Source organism: Lineus longissimus, chromosome 8 (genome assembly GCF_910592395.1).
Source record: "Lineus longissimus chromosome 8, tnLinLong1.2, whole genome shotgun sequence".
NCBI lineage: Eukaryota > Metazoa > Nemertea > Pilidiophora > Heteronemertea > Lineidae > Lineus > Lineus longissimus.
The window spans coordinates 19,976,905-19,997,053 of record NC_088315.1 but is presented as its reverse complement, the minus strand read 5'-3'; the positions used below and the strand labels follow the sequence as shown (position 1 = coordinate 19,997,053).

Genomic DNA, 20,149 nt, shown 5'->3' with positions numbered 1-20,149 from the left:
GCAAGTGTTATGATAAATGACTGCATAATCAGAAATTTTGAGTAAAAATATTGATGCGTACCTCCCGAGATGAATGTGACAGTGAAAGCCACAGCTGTTCCTGTGGTTGACTCCGTGACGGTCACCTCTCGTGGACTGATGGTAGGAAGGCTGTTTAGCGCACCAGCAACCTCCGTGTCGGACGAAGGGAAGGTTAGCACACCTACGAAGGAGAGGAATGAATAGAATTTCAACGAAACTGAGCGGAGGCCAGCCTATTAAGCCCTGTTAGGCAAACAGTCTAGGAGAAGGAAATCGCTTACAAAAGTCAGGGCAGTATGCCCGTACAGTTCCATCGAAGTCGGCAGGGTTCAGCCCTTGTGGCGTTGCTAAAAATCAGAAGCCTACGCAGACACGACAAATCTTTAAAAAATAGGCATGTTGATTTTACATCCTCTGTTTGTTCATCGAATGCATTATCTCCTTTCTTTCTGACGCCCTACTCCGGCTTCATTTTTCGTTCAGTTCGAAGTTTGAAAAAAACAACAAAACACTTTAAAACAATACAATCAGTGGACGGACTTCGTACTAAAACTGACCGGTTGAAACACCATCCATTCTGAGCTGGAACCCTCCATTGGTACCATCAACAGTAACAGTCTGAACCTCGTTCACAGATGATCCAGTCGCCCAGTTGACGAGGCTGATATTTTGAACTTCGTTGACAATGGTGGATTGAATTTTGACCTCTTGCATCTCATTAACTGCGTCCCCAGTTTGTTTGTTGTTGAATGTACTGGTGAAGATCTTGGCGCCCATGTAGAAACTTCCTCCACCGGAAGCCTGTCTGTGGTACGCTTCGAAATAATAACTGGAATGAAAATGACATGAATTGTAAAGTAAAATCCAGGATTGGCCAATGCAAGTCGAGGAGCAACATAGCCTTCAGTGATTAACACTTTGCTCCAGCATAAACATGTGATCTCCCTTCAAGAACTTGAACAAAAATCGACACTTTGACTTACGATTTCTTAGCTGTTAGATTCAATGCCCTTTGGGACTCAGTCGGGTCATCAAAAGAGAGCGTCCATGACTCAATGGAGGACACCAGTGTCTACAAAGGGAAAGTGAAATGAAATTGATACTCGGACCTTGTACATTACGGGGGCAAAATTCCGGTTGAAACAGTAATCAGTAGTCCCCTGTAAAACTGCTTTAATCTTTCTGCAGTAGAGTGGAAAATGTGACCTTCCAGTAACACTAATCAATTTGCAATCACAAAATTTACCGTGTTCAACCACAGGTACGAGAAAACTAGACCTAGGGACCCCCCCCCCCCGCAGTCTCCCATCGACTGACAAAGACACATAAACTGACAACATACACATGTGTCTTGTTGATTAATGGGAGGAGGGGGCTATCGAGCTCTTATTGTCACGTGCATGTGGTTCACTCCAAAGACTTTAGAAGACATTTTGTGTTATGCTTCTGAATGTACGAGATTGGATGAAGGCCTACTAAATCAGCCTACCTTGTCCTCAGGGGTCTCAGTGCCGCTGACGTACAACTTGATCGAATCGTCTCCTTTCGCCATCAGCAAATACTGCCCTGTCACAGGTGCAACGAAGAAGCCAGACCACCTCGTGACGTAATTGTTGCCGTTGTCGATGTATTCTGCTTGATCCATGACGTAGGTGCCATCTGGGGACGACATGTTGGCGATAGTGTCGATGTCAGCGTGAGAAACTGATGTTTCGTTCCAAAACTCCATCCTTACTCCTCGGTTACCTGGAAAGTTAAGAGAGATTTTCATTTAACATTTTTGGACTTAAGGAAATAACTCCGCAAAGGTGCTTGAGCCAAAATTCGAGGTCCTTTAGCTTAAATGTTGGCCCAAATCTGAGGCGCTTTCGCTTAAATGTAGGCTCAAATCTGAGGCGCTTTGGTTTAAATGTAGTCCCGAATCTGAGGTGCTTTGGGGCAGAACGCGTCAGATACTCACCAGGGTACACGGACTTGGTCGCTTGCTGACTTGGAGTCACGCATGTAATCTCAGTATCAGACAGTGATGCCACCACACAGTCTTCACCGCCGATGGTGACCGAGGCCGGTGCCGTGGTTTCGTCGAAGTTCTGCCCTGTGATGGTCAGGAGTGTCCCTCCCGCCGTGCTGCCAACTGAGGGGCTAACGCTGTCTACCTCTGCAAGTGCGGAAGAAAATAACTTTTAAGATATGTTGTTCAAGATGATGGATTGTTCGTCTAACATGCGTTGGGTAGGTTTCGCAACTCCTGCGAACAGCGAAAAACGAACTACATGTAGTAGGTTGTTATCAGGTCGTCGTTATCGGGGAAAATCCTGATAACGCGACCCCATAAAACAGCTTCCATGGGGGTCGATGAGTCTAAATCGGTAAATAAATGTAATGATCCAGTCACCTGCGTATGTTTGGAACATGGCAATCTTGTTTTGGGCGGAGACGTGAAGGATACTCAGGTCCGCCAACGATCTCCCATAGGATCCTTCGATGATGAAGCTTCCATTGATATTTCCTGGAATAAAAGAGATCAAGGGGTCTCAGAATCTAGTGGTGAACACTGGCTACCACGCTAAAGTGGTAGGCTCGATTCCGGGGAGAATCCATGAATGTGCTTCTGGATGAACCGACGAAGCGTTGAAGGATAAACAATTCTGTCTTTCCAAAGTCCTTCGAAAGAGACGTGAACATCGAGGTTCCTGGTATCTGGTATCTACGTCAGGGCAAACAAAATACCATATTTCAATATGCAGGTCGATCAGTTGCTGGATGATTATGAAACCGTCTTTTAGAGAATTTGCTTGCCGTTTGCCACTTACCAACAAAGGTCCCCTGTAGCTTGCAGGTCATACAGCCGTACTTGCTGGTACCGTCACTGTTCAGGGTAACACCATATCTGAAAAACAAACATGGCCCACACATACATTTTTTCATCTTGGACATTCGAACAAACTCATCATATAAATGGTAGGCTATTTTCGTCAGAGGCTGGAGAGGAACTCAGTCTTAACCTTCTTAGCCTCGTAAACTCCATCGGCGACAAAGGAGGTTAAGAGGCTGAGAACCAAAGAATCCAAAATGCAACCACGGGCGAGGAAATAATCCACCAACCAGCGTGTGTCTGGAACGTGGCAATCCTGTTTTGGGCGTTTTAAAGATTGACGCTGTTATTTGACAGGCAATATGGCGGAAGCAATGGCGGATAGCGGGGCGCATCAGGCGCTCCCCTCTTAGTCAGAATGGAACGATTTATCGAAGCAACCCCCCCCCCGAAAGGAAATGCCATGGAAGCGTATGGTATGACCTAGATTGCAGTATAAGACAGTAGGTTACAAGGGAAAGAATGGCCGACTCCGAAGAACGACAGGGTCGTCCACCAAAACATGCGGACTTACTGGCGATGAACACCAATACGCACATCGACGGTAGATCGATGCATGCCATCAAAAAGTCTCAATTATACTTTGCCATAAGTTCTACAAATATTGCAATATAATGCTGCCAAGGTGTTTCAGAAATGTACATCAAAAGTGCAAACTCACAATTCATCCGTGTCGTCGACTCTGAGCTGACACTTCTGCCCTCCGAAGTAGACTCGGGTGATTCTTTCCATGACTCCATTGGTGCTCGTCTCTTCATTACTCTGGGTACGATTGGTGATAATCCGTCCGCACATCGTCACCACGGTGCCTAGAGTGCAGAGGGAAATGTGTTAAGGGTCAAGTTCAGCAGACAGGGGAGATCAATGGCAAAGTGATGAAGGGGCTGGAGTAACATTTTTGTGGCTTCCTACTGTCAATAGATCGAAGCTGCCCAATGCTTGTGCTAGACGAAGGATCAAACGTCTTGAAAACTTAACATATCTTAAAAAGCGTTTCATTCCCCGCTTACAGGGGTAGACAGCGTTAGCCTCTTGGTCGGAAGCACGGTGTGATGGACCCTTCTGGCCATCACAGGGCAGAACGGCACCAGCCTCGGTCGCCGTTGCCGGTGAAGACTGTGTGGTGGAGTCGCTGTCATATACTGAGATTACATGTACGACTTGAAGTCAGGAAGCGACCAAGACCGTATAAATAGAGAGGCCATTAATAGTGGAAGACAGCGACTGTCTCTCACTTTTCTTACACCGTAGGCCGACTAGCATGTTGGAATGTCGTTAGGTGTACATGAATGGATATAAACACGACAGGTCAACATTGTTTAATGCGCTGAGATGCTTTCTGACGACCTATTTGCCAGAATCGGACAAAGCGTTGACAAGCATTGAGCGACTGAAGCAAGTATTGACGAAAGCGTTTTCTCGGCCATTTTTCAAACTTATTTTGCATATTGTGCATTCTGCTCGTAGAATGGAGGATGGTCAAGCAAGCTTACAACGAGTCCAGAATCTAGGTGGATCATATTAACTGGAAAATTAAATTGCTTTCTGTTGGCGAATCAAGCCTGGATTAACAATCCAATAACGTATAGAAATTGTGAGATTATACGGGATTATGAATGGATTGGAATTTTGGACTTTTACAGATTGTTGAGTAACATCAATAACTACCTATTATTTCGCACGATAGTTCAAAGTGAATGATTCTAATATTGGGGCAAACTTAATGTCAAGTCTGGGCTGAGATTATTCTTCAATAAGCTGTTATCCGTGACAACATTTCGGATAAAGTGACTCTAATCTCGAGATTATTATTAATGTCGACAATAGTTATTTTAGTTCAGCACTTAACTCAGACTCCGAATAGTTAGTTGCTATGAATTTCAAAATGAGCTCCTGATTATTGTGATTGCATTGCAGACTTACCAGGTGGACCAGAGCGAGGGTTAACAGAGGTGATGGAAGGGGTCACCCAACGATTTGGCTGGAAACGCGGGAAAAAGGAACGTTGTAATTAATATACAATCTATCTTATCACATATGTTGAAAAAACCCGATTTCATGAACGCAGCCATGGGTTAGTTGAAACTAGTCTGATACTAGAGGTCATGAAAAACGACCATTTAATAAACATTTAGGAATTTCTAAATATATGTTCTCAAATGCCTGACCCAACTGCAAATCACGACTCCGACTTCGACTTCGATTTTTAGGCTGGGTTCACATTTGATTGATAACTGAATTTCCCGATCGTTAGCATATTGATGAACCTGTCGTAGAGGTGGGCGCGATTGATTCCAATGTACGAACTCAATGTCTAATATCCATCTAATGACAGGGGACGAATTTGGTCTTTCAGATATTCTTGAAAGCTCTATTTAGTCTATATAGTCTAAACAAACGACATCGAAAAAGAAAAGGATGATTCCATGAATTCGGAAAGCGTTTATCTAACTGCAAATACAAATACTTACCGTGAAGATGCAAAGCTTTGAGTTCGAAGGGCAGAGTTGGTCATCCGGGACCTCGACCCCATCGACCTTCACCTTCACGGTATAACCAACATCAGCGGCGGGAAATTTCCTGAAGAAAACGACCAGATTTGAGATATACCCTTACGGCAAGGTCTTCCCAAGGAGTGGCGTGGTCTAGTGGTTTTAAAGGTCTCGGACTCATAATCCAAATATCATGGATTCGATTCCCGGCTAGTACTGCTCGCTTTGGGTCCTGGAAAACTCCATCTGCCGTACTACCATCTAGTTTCCTCACCCCAACATCACCCCGAACAGGTCAAACTATAGATGGGTTCCAGTTTAACTGGGGCTGTATCCTGCGATGGACTAACATCCCATCAAGGGGAAGTTATAATATAGTCGCTTAGTGCCGCAGTGGCTTTAACATCATTAGACCATTTCAAGAGGTCCACACACTGATACTTTTACGGCACCATGCACATTGACAATATTCTTGTTCATGAAACGCATGCTGTAAAAACGTGTTTCTTGGCCTTAAATCGATATATAGCACTTATATTTTGACCCTCTCGCCCAGGACCCAAGGGTATACATGTAAGCATGTTATTGACTTATGCGACTTTCCACTTAATTTGCCAAAATCACAGCCTAAATCCATTGGATTTTAGGAAAGTTGTTTTACTGACTTTTACAGTCAAACCGAATACCAAACTGTACGGCTCATTTACGACATATTTCTGCTGACTCGATTCGAGCGATCAATATTTAGTTTTCCAAATTGTCAAGATTCGCCACAATGTTATTGTATGTTTATACATGGAAAATACTAAAATGTTGCCTGGCTTACGGTGTATAACACATGATCATTGTTTCGGTGCAGCCATCTTTGTGAATGCGGCACGGAGTGGATGACTTATCCGACACCAACGTGACTTCAGCTCCCTTTCCTTCTTCGAAATGGTCCTTGGCGAAACCTTAAACGAATACATTTAACTTTTAGATTAAACGAAATGGCACTGGGATGCAATTGACACAAACTTAATCCAGCAATTGGCTTATTCTGTAAAAAAAACTATTACATTCTTTTGCGGTGTGATAATATCAATATTTTACTTACCTACGCCATGGAGAGTTATGCGGGTTTCACCATTGATACTGCCTATCCTGGGCGTGAGGTAGGACACAGTGGTACCCTGAACACCTGAAAAGGTAAAAAATGATTGTTGTATTTCTGAAAATCTCATGTGTTTTTTGGTCCAATACATTGTCGTCGTACTCAAGCTTGTAACCTTTGGATGCCTGGAGGCTGTACCTGAAGTTCTTAATAGGTCCCGGGCGAGAAGCCAGACTAGATCACCAACCCTACGATGAGGCGCCCCATCGGAGGTCTTCGCATTGACAGTTCGATTTGTATGGCAGTGACAACATTGACGAAGATAGCTGGTTTGATTACGAGTGTATCACAAGACTAAAAACCGACTTCTTCTCGCGAAACATCCGGCAATATCGTCGACTATCTGGCATAGCGGCGAATGAGGCATTTCTTTTAACTTTTGAGATAATCGACTTTGGAATTTAAATTGGGAGATGGGAGAGGGCCCTATTGGTGTCTTCGGGTAGCTTTATCTTGCCTACATAGCTGCTGTCCATAGAGACTCTTCAACATCGTCTGCAAATGTATGTTGATCATGCACTTGCTATTGGGCTATCTACATTTTCTTGTTAACTGAGAGCCACAGATTCTACGTAACGTGTCGAAATAATACAGATCTGCTGAGAATTTCTACAGCAGGTGCCATGCACCACCAAAATATTGATATTTTTCACAGCATTCACGCTTATGACACAGCGTAGAATCACTGTGTGATCGTTGTTAGATCGCACATGCCATCAACATTCAATTAGGGCCTAATTTATAGACAACCTCAGCCCTTGCAAATGGTTTCATGCTGAGTTGTGGAGCCTTACTCCTGTAAAACAGGTAGTTAGTCAGTGGACCGTTGGCCCCCGACAGAATTTTGAATAAGACTATAAAGGACGAAAGGCGCTTAGAACATTCTAATTAGCCTAATCACTATTTACACCCCTGCACACTGACTTCCTCAGGATGCTATTTACATGACAATACGCCAATATTACGCATATAGGATAGACATTATAAATCGCTTCGAACTTTACCATGTTACACATCAAAAAGGATTATTCAGCATGGCTTATTATAAATCGCGAGATAAGTAATCTACGGTGGCCCATTAGGGACATCATGTTTTTTTTTAGATTCAAATACGATTTTTTTTTCTCGAATTTTCTCCACGGAATTAAGTATTTTCTCCACGGAATTAAGTATTTTCTCCACGGAAATAAATACTTTTCTCCACGGAAATAACATTTATCTCCACGGAAATAACATTTATCTCCACGGAAATAAATAATTGATTCCGCTGATATGATTGGTCCTGCATTTTAGAGGACGAGGTCAAGGTGAAACTATTAACCCTTAAACCCCAACCTTGCGGTAGGCTCGGGAACCAAGCTGTACAGGCGCTGCCCGCTGGAACACGAGGCCGCTTGTCAATCCCGTTTGACATTGTCAGATCTGACTATACGTGTATAGTGTTGGCATGAAGACTGTGGAAGATGTAAGTAACACGATGATTGTCAGATTTGATACGTTTTGAATCATAAAAATGCAGTTGGTAGCATCTTTGTAGAGTGGCCTAGTATCAGTGAAGAAAACGGTACGTGGAGACCCACTGCCGATGTTATGTATAGCTAGCTACTGCGCGCGATAGCTAGCTATACATAACATCGGCAGTGGGTCTCCACGTACCGTTTTCTTCACTGATACTAGGCCACTCTACAAAGATGCTACCAACTGCATTTTTATGATTCAAAACGTATCAAATCTGACAATCATCGTGTTACTTACATCTTCCACAGTCTTCATGCCAACACTATACACGTATAGTCAGATCTGACAATGTCAAACGGGATTGACAAGCGGCCTCGTGTTCCAGCGGGCAGCGCCTGTACAGCTTGGTTCCCGAGCCTACCGCAAGGTTGGGGTTTAAGGGTTAATAGTTTCACCTTGACCTCGTCCTCTAAAATGCAGGACCAATCATATCAGCGGAATCAATTATTTATTTCCGCGGAGAAAATACTTAATTCCGTGGAGAAAATACTTAATTCCGTGGAGAAAAGTATTTATTTCCGTGGAGATAAATGTTATTTCCGCGGAGAAAATACTTAATTCCGTGGAGAAAAGTATTTATTTCCGTGGAGATAAATGTTATTTCCGCGGAGAAAATACTTAATTCCGTGGAGAAAAGTATTTATTTCCGTGGAGAAAAGTATTTATTTCCGTGGAGATAAATGTTATTTCCGTGGAGATAAATGTTATTTCCGTGGAGAAAAGTATTTATTTCCGTGGAGAAAATACTTAATTCCGTGGAGAAAATACTTAATTCCGTGGAGAAAATTCGAGAAAAAAAAATCGTATTTGAATCTAAAAAAAAACATGATGTCCCTAATGGGCCACCGTAGTAATCACTATTTATGCCACAAGATTTTCTACTTTTTTGGACAATGACAATCTAACACCATTTCTGTTGCTGCTGTCCACTTCTCCATTCAATGAGAGTTGGGCCGAAGACAATACAAAGGCTACATGCAACTGTATGTTCATCTTGACCACAAAGGTTTTTTGCAATTTATCAAGATATACTATTCGTATAATACCACGAGGTTCAGGGTGCTGCATGTATCAAGATTACTTTCCCGTTACGCCTGGCGGCACAAGTCACCATACACAAGATTGACTGATAACACAGGGCATGTACTTGGTGAACGTCTGGTCATCCCTAAAAATAGCGCGGGATATTCTGACCATCGAAACTAGGCTATAAATTAGGTCAAATTCCACACATCACACAGTGGAGTCTATTTCAATGGGCCAATCACAACGAGGATAGCTCCTTACTACAGCCTCGGTTTCATGAATGTTCGCCTTTTTAGGTTTCATATTTGCAATACATCCTGTGGCGCATGGTACTCTCACCGAGGTTGGCATCTCGCAATTTCGCATTCCGCATTTCGCGGTTTATAATAAGCCGTTCAGCTTTTCTCGAAACTATACAGTTACACATGAAATGTGATATGGTCTGATAGTGCTAAAAATACCAGACCTTCTTGAAAACTCGTTACGATAAGATGATTGGGTGACATGATACCAAAAAAATGTATATCACGCACATCGTCGTTCGCTGCCATAGTTTGGATTGACATTGTTGCGAAGGTCATGACGTCATGTTCCTTCTTGACCTTTGTTATAATTTCGTATTCATCGAGCGGTTTTAAGGAGACATGATTGTTTACGAGATGGCAAAGTATTAAATCATCGTGATGATGGCTAGAAAAAAATATGTCCACTATCCAATTCAAGTACTAGTACAATTAAAGTATTATTTATTGTACGGTAATTCAATAGAATAAATATTATGTCAAATTGAGTACAAAGATTTTAACAAAAACTGGTATAGCATAATGTTGCTCAATATTTGATTCTATTGACATCAAGGTGGGCTAGTTACTTTTCTTAACATCTTAAATGTCCAATTGTCAAAAGTAAGAGGGCAAACATGTTTTTTTTACAATCATAATGATAATATTGCGTTCTGATACAGCACTTTTCCAGGCTTACCTGCTCGAAGTCCAAAAGAAGTGGACAGCCACGTTTTTTTCTGGGAGAGTAAACAACTCATCGTTTGGTAAAGGTGTCCAAAATATGGGTCACCTTGACCAATTAGGTTATTAGGGTTATCACGTGATTGGAAATGACCTTTTTTGGCCTTTGCTTTAAATACTATAAAACTACTAAATATCCGTTTCAACTTCAATTTCGAATTTTTGGAGGCAGAACCGGACCGCGATGAACGACGGGTAAATATCCCAGGCTGCGTCCATTGACTGCCCACTGATCGTATTTTCCTTGTTCCATAATCAGTTATGACCGTGTGACGCGTTACATAGAAACTGAAACTTTGGTTGGCTTACTGGCCGTTCCCGTTGGTTGTACCAGGGAACATGTCATGGAGACAATAGACACGACACCACAAGTCCACAAGGAAAAGCCTATAGATATGCAGCCTATTTCCCGGGTTCTTTGCCCCCGGGTCCAACATTTCCACGGGTGTATTTCTATCCGTCTGTAAAAAACTTTCCTCAACAAATTTTATGCATTGACTTTTTAGGATATATAGTGAAAACAACGTTCATGTAAACTGTAAAAGTGGAACAATTATATCTCTCGCACAGTTGAAAACAATTGAATGTACCTAGAGAGGCCAACATATAGTACCAGGGCTATAATTTGAAAACCTAACCTGACATAAAAAAGCGGAACAATATAGTACACAGGGCTTGGATATTCAAAACAAATGTTGTTACTAACGCTGGCGTTAACTTAACCTGGCGTTATCTTCTTCAGTAAAGCCAAGTTAAGCTAACGCCAGCGTTAGTGACAAAACTGGTTTTGAGCAACTTGACCCAGGACATCAAAATTACTTACCAACGAGGCAAATGGCTAAAGCAAGGGCGATGACTTTGACAGCCATCATCAATTTTACGAGCTTTTGAAATCGTATAAGCCTCTATTGCTGCATTTTCTTTGTAATCAGCAGTAATATTCTAATCTGAAAAAGACAACAATAATATTAGGTTACTTTTCCACCTATCAAAAATCAAGTTGGCATGCTGGTTTGTGGCCGGGGTTTGTGTTACGAACCGCATAGGTCTTCCAAAGCACTTTTCCAAAATTCGCGTTTTTCGCAAAATTCGCGTTTTTCGCGAATTTTGGAAAATTGTTTAAAAAAAAAATTGAAATTGTTTTTCGCGTACACCAACATGACGAGTTATTTTCGGACAATCGAAGTCGCAATCTCCGGTTTCGAAGTCAGAGTAGAGTCTTAAATGATGCGCACCCTAAAATAAGACGAAGCATATCATTCTGTGTACCATCAGCAAATCTATAAATCGGTAAAACAAACCTTTATCCTTTGTTCGAATCAATGTCCAATATCCCTATCAATAATCCACTGTCAGCGAAATGTTCTTGTTTCTAAATTAGTTTCTCGTTGTTTTGCTTCAGGTTAATTTTGACCGCTTTGGTCAAGTTTCTACGTTAAAGTTCCTGCCCCAACTCGGACTCGGGCCTTTCTGCGCAGGCGGACAAAGGGTAAACCTTAATAAAACAGTGAAACCGTTACCCAACTGTTCGTGCCTGGTCGGTCGGAACGCCTTCGTCACGACTTATGTAATTGACCTCGCTGTGTAGTGGGCAATTTTTGAGCTGTCAATCGAATCAGACAATCGTAGTCGGAGTCGTGTGCGTGACCCTTTAGATTGTCACGAAATGATGAGAGACCGCCGCGTCAATTTGTCAACTCAAACATTACGTTTTTTTACCCTTGCCTCGCACATAGCCAGATACAGTGTCTATTGTCAGTAAACAAAGCCCGCTCGTTCCCATTGTTCCACCGTCTTCTCAAACGGTCATCACGGCAAATTTCGACAACACCGATCCCCACGAAACAACATTCTGGGTGGTCAATAAAACTAAACCGATAATTGCTAATGAACGTAATGAAATGAGAAAACGCTGTTTGAATATTCATACAGACGCTACTTACAAATGATCAGTTAGAGACAATTCAGTCCTTAAACATTCCCGTATTCTACTCGAGCAAAACGAATCTGTGAGAAATCTGAAAAAACTCGATTTCTGAAAATAAGGAAAAAGTCGGGATTTTTTCACGTGGGTTCGACTCGTATCTTTAAGCGCTTGTGCTGTCATTAAAAATACTCACGCTTCTAACAAACCAGCCTTGTCTATGTCACAAGGCCTATGACAAATCTCCTTAGACGGTGATTAATTTTTGTCGTCATATAAATAGGTTGGACATTGTTTTGATAAATTTATTTGTTCTACTAATGAATGTCAAGTAGCATGTACATGGTTGTCCGATTAGACGGCCGTTATTAATAGATCGAAGTTGTCTAGGCTCGATCCGCGAGTGAATTGCGTGTGTCCCGCAGGCAAGTCTAAGTTGAGCCAAAACCGGAAATAAAATGATCATGATTATCACAAAATTATGTATACGTTTCATAGCGATGACGTCAATAAAGGAGACAACATTTTCATGACGTCACATATTCTTTTTTCCCGACTATGATGTCTTTTGCAGCAGAATATTCCATTCACCCAGATTTTAAAAAGTAAACACTAAAAATAACTTTTGAGAGATTTCGTTTTTATCATAAGTTTGTAACTGTTTTCGACGCCTATTCTCAGCAGGATAAAATCTGCTTTGTGAACACATTGATTAGGAACTAATGACGTCATAGCAACAGGACGCGACAAATATCGTTAACAATGTCAAGAAAACGCTTATTCAACTGAAACGGTAATACAAATCTGTTAACGAAACAAAAGAACAGCGTCAGAGCTGTTTTTCTCTAAAATGTTGTCAAGCCGAAAGTAAACAAGACCCTGCGTATGGAAAACGATGGCGACACGACCTAACGCCATCTTTGATAATAAACAGAATCTTTGATAAACTGAATGAAGGGTGGTTAAAGGCCTACGCCGTTTGCGTTGGTATTTTTCTCGCAAATTGCTAATAAACATAGCGTCCGATTAAGATTTCGTTCATGCAAAACAACTCGCGGTGATCACTTTGTAGTTGTTCAGGCAAGCCAGAAGCGGTACCAGCGTATTATGTAATCACCCGCCACCCCTTACAATAGCCAGATTAACTGCGAATTCGACAACCAAAATAAGTTATGCATGAGCGATATCGCCTACGAATAAGATGATTTCGTGTTTGATAGGAGGCCGTGTAGACATTGTTGTAGTGGAATGGATGTCGAAGACAGTGAGGTCGGCCATCTCGTGAAAGTGAATCTACATTGTGCACTCTGTAACATGCGACTGTTCTTTAATTTGTCTCATAAGTTACCAAAGTCCTGGAAAAACCGTGAACCCAACGCAGCCAAGATAATCCGTTTTTAACTACGGCCAATCTGTCTCGCAAAATAGATTTAATATGATAAGTATAAGTGTATTAAGAAAGGCCTTTACACAACTATTGCGTTATACTCCCCATGCTTTTATGATAATAAATCACTGTTTATGTATAGCTAAGATATTAGTGAATATGTACGTCAGTTATTTCATTTGATAATCATCACGATTATTGCCTTATTAATTTAGATTAGTAAGGATATTTGTTTTTATTTATGATTCGGAAATATCGTGAGAATTTTTCCGTCGGCCACGTTGATACTATTTTGTGATAACTAGTATAATGGCTTTTGCAAAACTGTGTTTCAGGGTGAGCCAAGTGGGAGAGCAGAGCAATGAATTGTCGTTCCCGACTCAACTGAATCAAATGTTGCCATGGTCAGTTGTGATTGCTTCACCACTTTCCCCAAGCAGCAATTTATGACTTCCTGACTGGTATTGACCAATCAGAAGGGAGCTATCATGCATGTACGGCACAAACAGCACGGCAATGATATGGGCGTTTTGATTGTTCAAAATCTGTCACCTGACAGGAAGTCCTACATAATTTCTGCTTTTGGATAGTGGCGAATGACAGATGTTGACGTCAGGTGAAACTACTCCATGCGAGTATACGTACCTAAATATGTTCGTGTAAGGCCGAAGTTACATAGACCTCATTTGTTCATTTCCCAGGACTCATTTTCCCCTTTTGCTTTCTTTCCCCTGTAAAAGCACGGCCTTGTGGCGTGCATTCACCGAGGAATGAAAGAAAAACCCGGAAAGTGACTCGTGGTAAATGAACGAATGAGGTCTATGTAACTTCGGCCTTAGAGTTTCATAAAGTCTACTTTACATGTTTTCGGGTTGGCCTGCATGGGTTTTTTACGTAACTTTTCTCAGACAAGATTCATAATATTTACTTAAAATCAAAATTACTCGCGTTGCTACACTCACGGTTTTTTAAATAGAAAACCTCGTTGACAAAGAGATAATACTGCTAAATGTCACAGTAAACTGTCATAGTACTGCTATCGGATTAAGAATATTGGCCGAGCAAATACACCGAGGTCAATAACTGGTCAAATTGAATTAAAGTTTTAAATAAGTTGTATTAGGCGTTTGCCGCAGTCTAATTCAGCGCACAATTTCTAATCAACACCAAGCGAAGAGAAATAAACTCCAGACAGCAGTTGCCTTTTGCGTGGATAGATGGGTTGCCGTTCATCGCTGTGTGGAGGTCAGTGGTCTTTTATCGTCAGGTAACTAAGGACGACCCACACCGCGTTAACACGATGGTCGTTGCTGACAGTTTCAAGCAGAGTCTTGCCAATATTGAAGTAGGGACTTGAAGTCAGTCAGTCACGGCATTTCCTTGAACAACATGATGATCAAAAATCGAACAGATGATGATACAAAAATACGTATATAATGCTCATTTATATATTTTCGATAATTACGATGATGATTGATGATAATAATATTCATCACTTTTGCAGACCTTTTTTTATAGCATTGAGCAGAGGTGGCTTTTTCGGATGTGATCCAGATGTCACTGATGTACAATACTTCTATCGAATACATCCATCGAAAGAAGAAGATTCGGTAGGTCAAGTTCTTGTCATTTTATTTGATCCTTTTACAATAATCTGTTAATACCCAGGGTTAGTTATTACAGTTATCTCGACATCTGACCAAAGTCAAAGATTCTATCATTATGTCAATATCAGGGTGTTCATAATGAACAAATGTTTCGATTAGAAAAAACTAATTACTATGAGTTATGTTAATAAATCAAAGCTGGGATAAAATACAAATAGCGCCCACCTAATAAAAATGGATTTAACCCTTTATATTTCGATAATTATGTTTGTTAAAAACTCATGAAGTTTCTTCTTTTTTAATGCCATGCAAAGAGCTTCCCGCTGGTTATTAATGATATGGTCACTCCCGGTTATCTCCGAGAAACAGATGATATCTGTACGGTGGCTAGGAAAGGACATCACATGATTTTTTTTCTCGATATGAACAATATTTCTTCAGGAAATACCTCGATCGATTGACTTATTATCTCGATTGATCGCGATATTATCTCGAGCGATCGAGTTATCTATCTCGGCGATCGACATATCATCACGGGCGATCAAGTTATTTATCTCGGCGATCGAGATAGTAAGTCCATCGATCGAGATATTTCCTGAAAAAAAAAAGTTCATGTTGAAAAAAAATCATGTGATGTCCTTTCCCAGCCACCGTATATCTGACCGCATTCATTGGTAATAACAAGGTTAACAGCACATATTCCATTACAAACATTTAGGCTGGTAGCACACATGTAAATGTATGTTTCAATACATACATTTAAGCAGGGAACACACGTCAGTTATTGTTTACGAGATGAGTTGAAGAAGTATCGAATATACTACATGTAGTTCATTTATAAGACTGGTAAACAAAGGAACATTTCTTTTGCTGGAGTTTAGTTGCATTTAGCCGTTTGGGGCTGTGGTAATATAGAGTTCACGTTTTCACATGTAACGTATCAGTGTTCACTTTTCATGTGTGACATGAACAGCGAACAAGTCATTTCCAAAGAGCGGGCTACATACGATTCACGATGTCACTTTTCACCCTCACGTCGTGTTTTCAAGCCTAACTCAGTTAACTCGTGACAAGTGAAACATGACAAGTAACAACGTGAATCCTAACTCCGGCCTGCGTATTATGGCCTAAAGACATAAATTCATTAGTTTCTTTTACTTAACTTTTCGCAAGTTGTTCATTTTCGGCGAGTATGAACTAATCAATACTTGTTATTGGTCATAACAAACACTATGTACTATGTACACTAGCGATAGGATTTATTTTGTTATTATTGTTTGTGTTTCGCGTTAAGAGTACACGTCGGTTTTTCCCGAAGTCTCTGAACGGTTTTATTCAACGTTTGAATTAAAAAATGATCAAATATTGTGGTTATGAACACTTAATGAAATACTATCCAACATTTGGCATGTTTGGTCGACTTACTCTAAAAAACGTCTTTACACGACCGTAATCAAATTTACTGCGACGATATATCAGTTTGGTTATAGCAAAATTCAACACAGGAATACCAAGAGAGAATCTTTTTCATCGATCACTCGGGACACGAGAGACCATGGAACCTGTCACGCCTGGCTTCTGGATGCACTGGCACTAAAAGATTTGTTTAGCTGCATATGAGTTGCGTGAATGGAATCCGGCTTTTAAAAAGCGTATTTGAACTGTTACTTCACTTATCTGGCTTATCAATATTGATTTAGACACAAAGGTCTTTATAACTTGTAAATGGACCAACCGTAGTATCATCAGCTAAATAAAACGTCGATAATATATCACTACATAGCACAGACTATCACTCGATATACGGAATCAAACGGTGGCAGAATCGCGTTAATAATGCCCAGTTCCTCATCAGTCATGCGAAGATCCCCATTTTACGAGTCGTTGCTAATTCGGCCGATGACCCCCCTTGAGACTCCCCGAATCAACTGTGCCGTGGGTTACCGCGGCGTCCAACACGTGGTCGAATGTACAGTATTTTACTCATATTTACCCATATATAAAAGAATGCGCGATATCTCGCTAAAACTTTTATACGGATTGGGAGTGCATCGATGAAATCAACAAGGACATGCACAGACGTGCGCCTTTTTGTGCAACCCTATCCATAATATATAGCTAGTATCTCTTTAACCTAGCGACGGCGGACTAGGATATGAGGGGGAGTGCAGTCGATTCTGCGTGTATGAATGAGGTCGAAACTCCCGGCAGAATTGGCGACAACTCGCAAAACGGGGATCCTCCTGACTGCGTATTCCCATGACATCTCATGATCATGACGACGATAAGTACGAATCGATAGGTGGGCTGTCTCTCTTTCAACCCCCGTTCTGCCATGACGCGTACAATCCATTATGGAAGGGAGCCTGGTTATACGAATGCTTCCCTTGTCTGTTTCGCCGAACAGCGGATTGAGTAAATTTAGTCACATCTATCCGTTAAGAAGATGAGATGGCAATCCTGCTCAGTTTGGAATAACGTTAATACGGATAACTGATGAGTGCAGGGCCGGACACGCGAACATTAACATCTGATTTCCCCATGATGCTGTTAGGATGGGTTTTCCTTTAGTCGTTGTCATTGGCGTAACATGCCTGGCGATGGGACTGGTCGCAAGGGTCGCAGACGCTGGTCTGAATGGACTGCAAAATATAACATTCGGTGAATATCATTTCTTTTTACGACCAATTTGATTCATTTCTTTCTCATATCAAACATTCCAGCCGAACAGTTAACCACCAGATATTCGCGGCTATTTATTCTTTTTACAATAGGGAGTTTTCGCAAAGCTCCCGAAACGCCAACGCGAACGCATATCGTATTGTTCGGCATCGTAATGAGGAGGTTGAACAATGGGACAGGGGTTCATGTTGACACTTCGGGGGCATTGCTACGGCGCAACTACCCGCAATGTTTTCCTTTTTCTCTGACTCCAGGAATATACCATGATGAGTTACTAGATTCAAAGCGTTTGCGGACGTTTGCCGACGTCACTCTTCAACATATCAACAGGCACCTTCTGCCCGGTATTCACCTCCAGTACACCACGCAAAGTGCCGATCAGTCCAACTTCGTGAGCAATTCGGGTACACAATCTTTCCTGATACGTCACCAGCTTTGGACCAGCCACATTATACCTGTCTCGTTTGAAGTGATGAATCAGCACATTGACCAAGCCGGAAATGACGTCATGACCATCGGACAAATCGGTGTCGCCGACTCGTTGTTCGCCGTTGAAAATTTTGAATGGGATGGAACGATCATAATGCATAATTTCACCCATTTCTTGATTATTCAAATCCGGTCTTAGCTCGGCGAAACTAGAGTTCATGTGTATGACAGACACCTTATGTAAACAAAACATAGCGAGTGCACACACTTTAAAATGCGTTAGCTCAAAGTGACAACAACGCATAGTTAACCTCTTCGACGATATATCGCCGACATATTTAGTGATTTTTAAATAGCCATCGACGCTGGCGATCGAAAGTCGGTCAGCGGGTAGTATAAAGATATGCGCAATACACGTGAGTGCACGGCACGATGCATTGTCAAGATGTATAACCAAAATGTTAGTTCTTCCCCACTGGCCGACTCTGGAATGTGGTCTAATATACTCGGAAAAATACTTTCCCTATCAGTCTCGTTTTGTTTCAGTCTGTGATATGATGGCTAAAGGTATCATTGGTTTTATATCAATTGCTTCTTGCCAGTCCACACGCTACCTAGCCTCAGTGACGAAAGCACATGGCTTGCCTCACCTAGGAATCCAATTCCCGGCGTGTCATCTCAGACTGGGCCCGGGGGGCCGGAGCATGCGACCACCAGAGAAGAGGCTGATCGAGGCGTTGGTCGGGGTGGTCAGATTTAAAGGCTGGACGCGATTGATAATCATTTACGATCACACAAGAGGTGAGTCAAAATGTTATGATACTGAAAAGGCGACAATCTTTATTCCTTAAAAGACATTTTGAATTTCGTATGTCGCAATCCGCAGACATCTCAAAAGATTCCTTACTCCGGAAAATGTGTGGTGTAATGCTCGCCTCCAAAAGAACCTTTTTGTATGAAGACATAAAGTGAAGTCTTTTAAATGTCTTGCTGTTGACATACACAGTCGCAGGGGTCTGATGCGCGAGGTTCTCTTCTACTATCTTTCAAACGTTTCTTGCCATATCCAAAGCTGGATTTGACCAGAATCAATAAAAGCATCTAACTTCAAATGGTTTTGCCAGAATGCAGATAACATTTCATGCCATACGTTGTGAACGGCTCAGGGGTTAAGACGTGCTTCATAAATCTCCCATGTTCAGTCTCAGCCTCACGTGTTTTTTGTGCAACTGGGCCCAGGGCCTTGTTGCTCAGAACAAATGTTTAAACTAACATTGGCGTGAACTTCACATTTCGTTATCTCCTTCAGTTAAGCCCATTGACTTAAACCAAACTAAGTTAACGCCAGCGTTACTGACAAAGCAACTGGGCCAAGATCAACAGCTCTCCTGGTTTGTCACTTAAAGCTCACTGTTTCATGATTGAATTTATGGCAGACTTTATACGATGTCATCAATGCAAATTTCAATGCAACATTTTTCAGGAGACCTGGCTGTAGATGTTACGTACACCTTAACGCAGGAAAGAGTTAGAGTGCGAACCGTTTTTGTACCAAATGGAAACGTAACAGACAAGGAGGCAAGAGCTGTGCTAAACGATGCCGAGGCTATGCAACAACATTGGAATATTCTCTTACTTAGCACGAAGAGGAACGTGGTCACACTTTACACAATGGTATGTAAACTATACGTTCTCGCCGTAACAGGTTTTCCCTCACCTCGCAGTTAAATGACTTCAGGCCTCACACAATACGTGGTCTATTGTCTTCAAACAAAACTAGCTCGCGTCTTGGCCTAAAATCTAATTGTTCTGACGTGTTCCCAAAGGTAAATTAGGGTAAATCTTGATTGCATCGACACCCTCGATACAGCTTCATTGGCGTCGATAGGCAAAAACGGGGAAGGTCAAATAAGCGTAATCATGACAAAAATGTACCGTCATTTGCACTTGACGGATATCGAGAAATTGTCGGACCGATGGAACTTACTGTGAACAACAACATTTTTGCGA

At 41.6% G+C, this 20,149-nt stretch overlaps 1 protein-coding gene across 1 annotated transcript in view; it reads right to left on the bottom strand.

Moving 5' to 3' along the window:
- Window positions 1-11,007, bottom strand: part of LOC135493018 (fibrocystin-L-like) — a 37,635-nt gene extending 26,628 nt beyond the window's left edge. The window contains exons 1-13 of the mRNA XM_064779768.1: window positions 10,934-11,007; window positions 6,485-6,568; window positions 6,215-6,341; window positions 5,368-5,476; window positions 4,820-4,877; window positions 3,558-3,705; window positions 2,835-2,911; window positions 2,417-2,530; window positions 1,982-2,179; window positions 1,511-1,767; window positions 1,005-1,093; window positions 579-850; window positions 62-202 (exon numbers count right to left, since the gene is read on the bottom strand). Coding sequence (XP_064635838.1) covers window positions 62-202; window positions 579-850; window positions 1,005-1,093; window positions 1,511-1,767; window positions 1,982-2,179; window positions 2,417-2,530; window positions 2,835-2,911; window positions 3,558-3,705; window positions 4,820-4,877; window positions 5,368-5,476; window positions 6,215-6,341; window positions 6,485-6,568; window positions 10,934-10,982 — 1,723 coding nt within the window. The 5' untranslated portion in view covers window positions 10,983-11,007. The remainder of the gene's footprint in view (window positions 1-61; window positions 203-578; window positions 851-1,004; window positions 1,094-1,510; window positions 1,768-1,981; window positions 2,180-2,416; window positions 2,531-2,834; window positions 2,912-3,557; window positions 3,706-4,819; window positions 4,878-5,367; window positions 5,477-6,214; window positions 6,342-6,484; window positions 6,569-10,933) is intronic.
- Window positions 11,008-20,149: the final 9,142 nt, after the last annotated feature.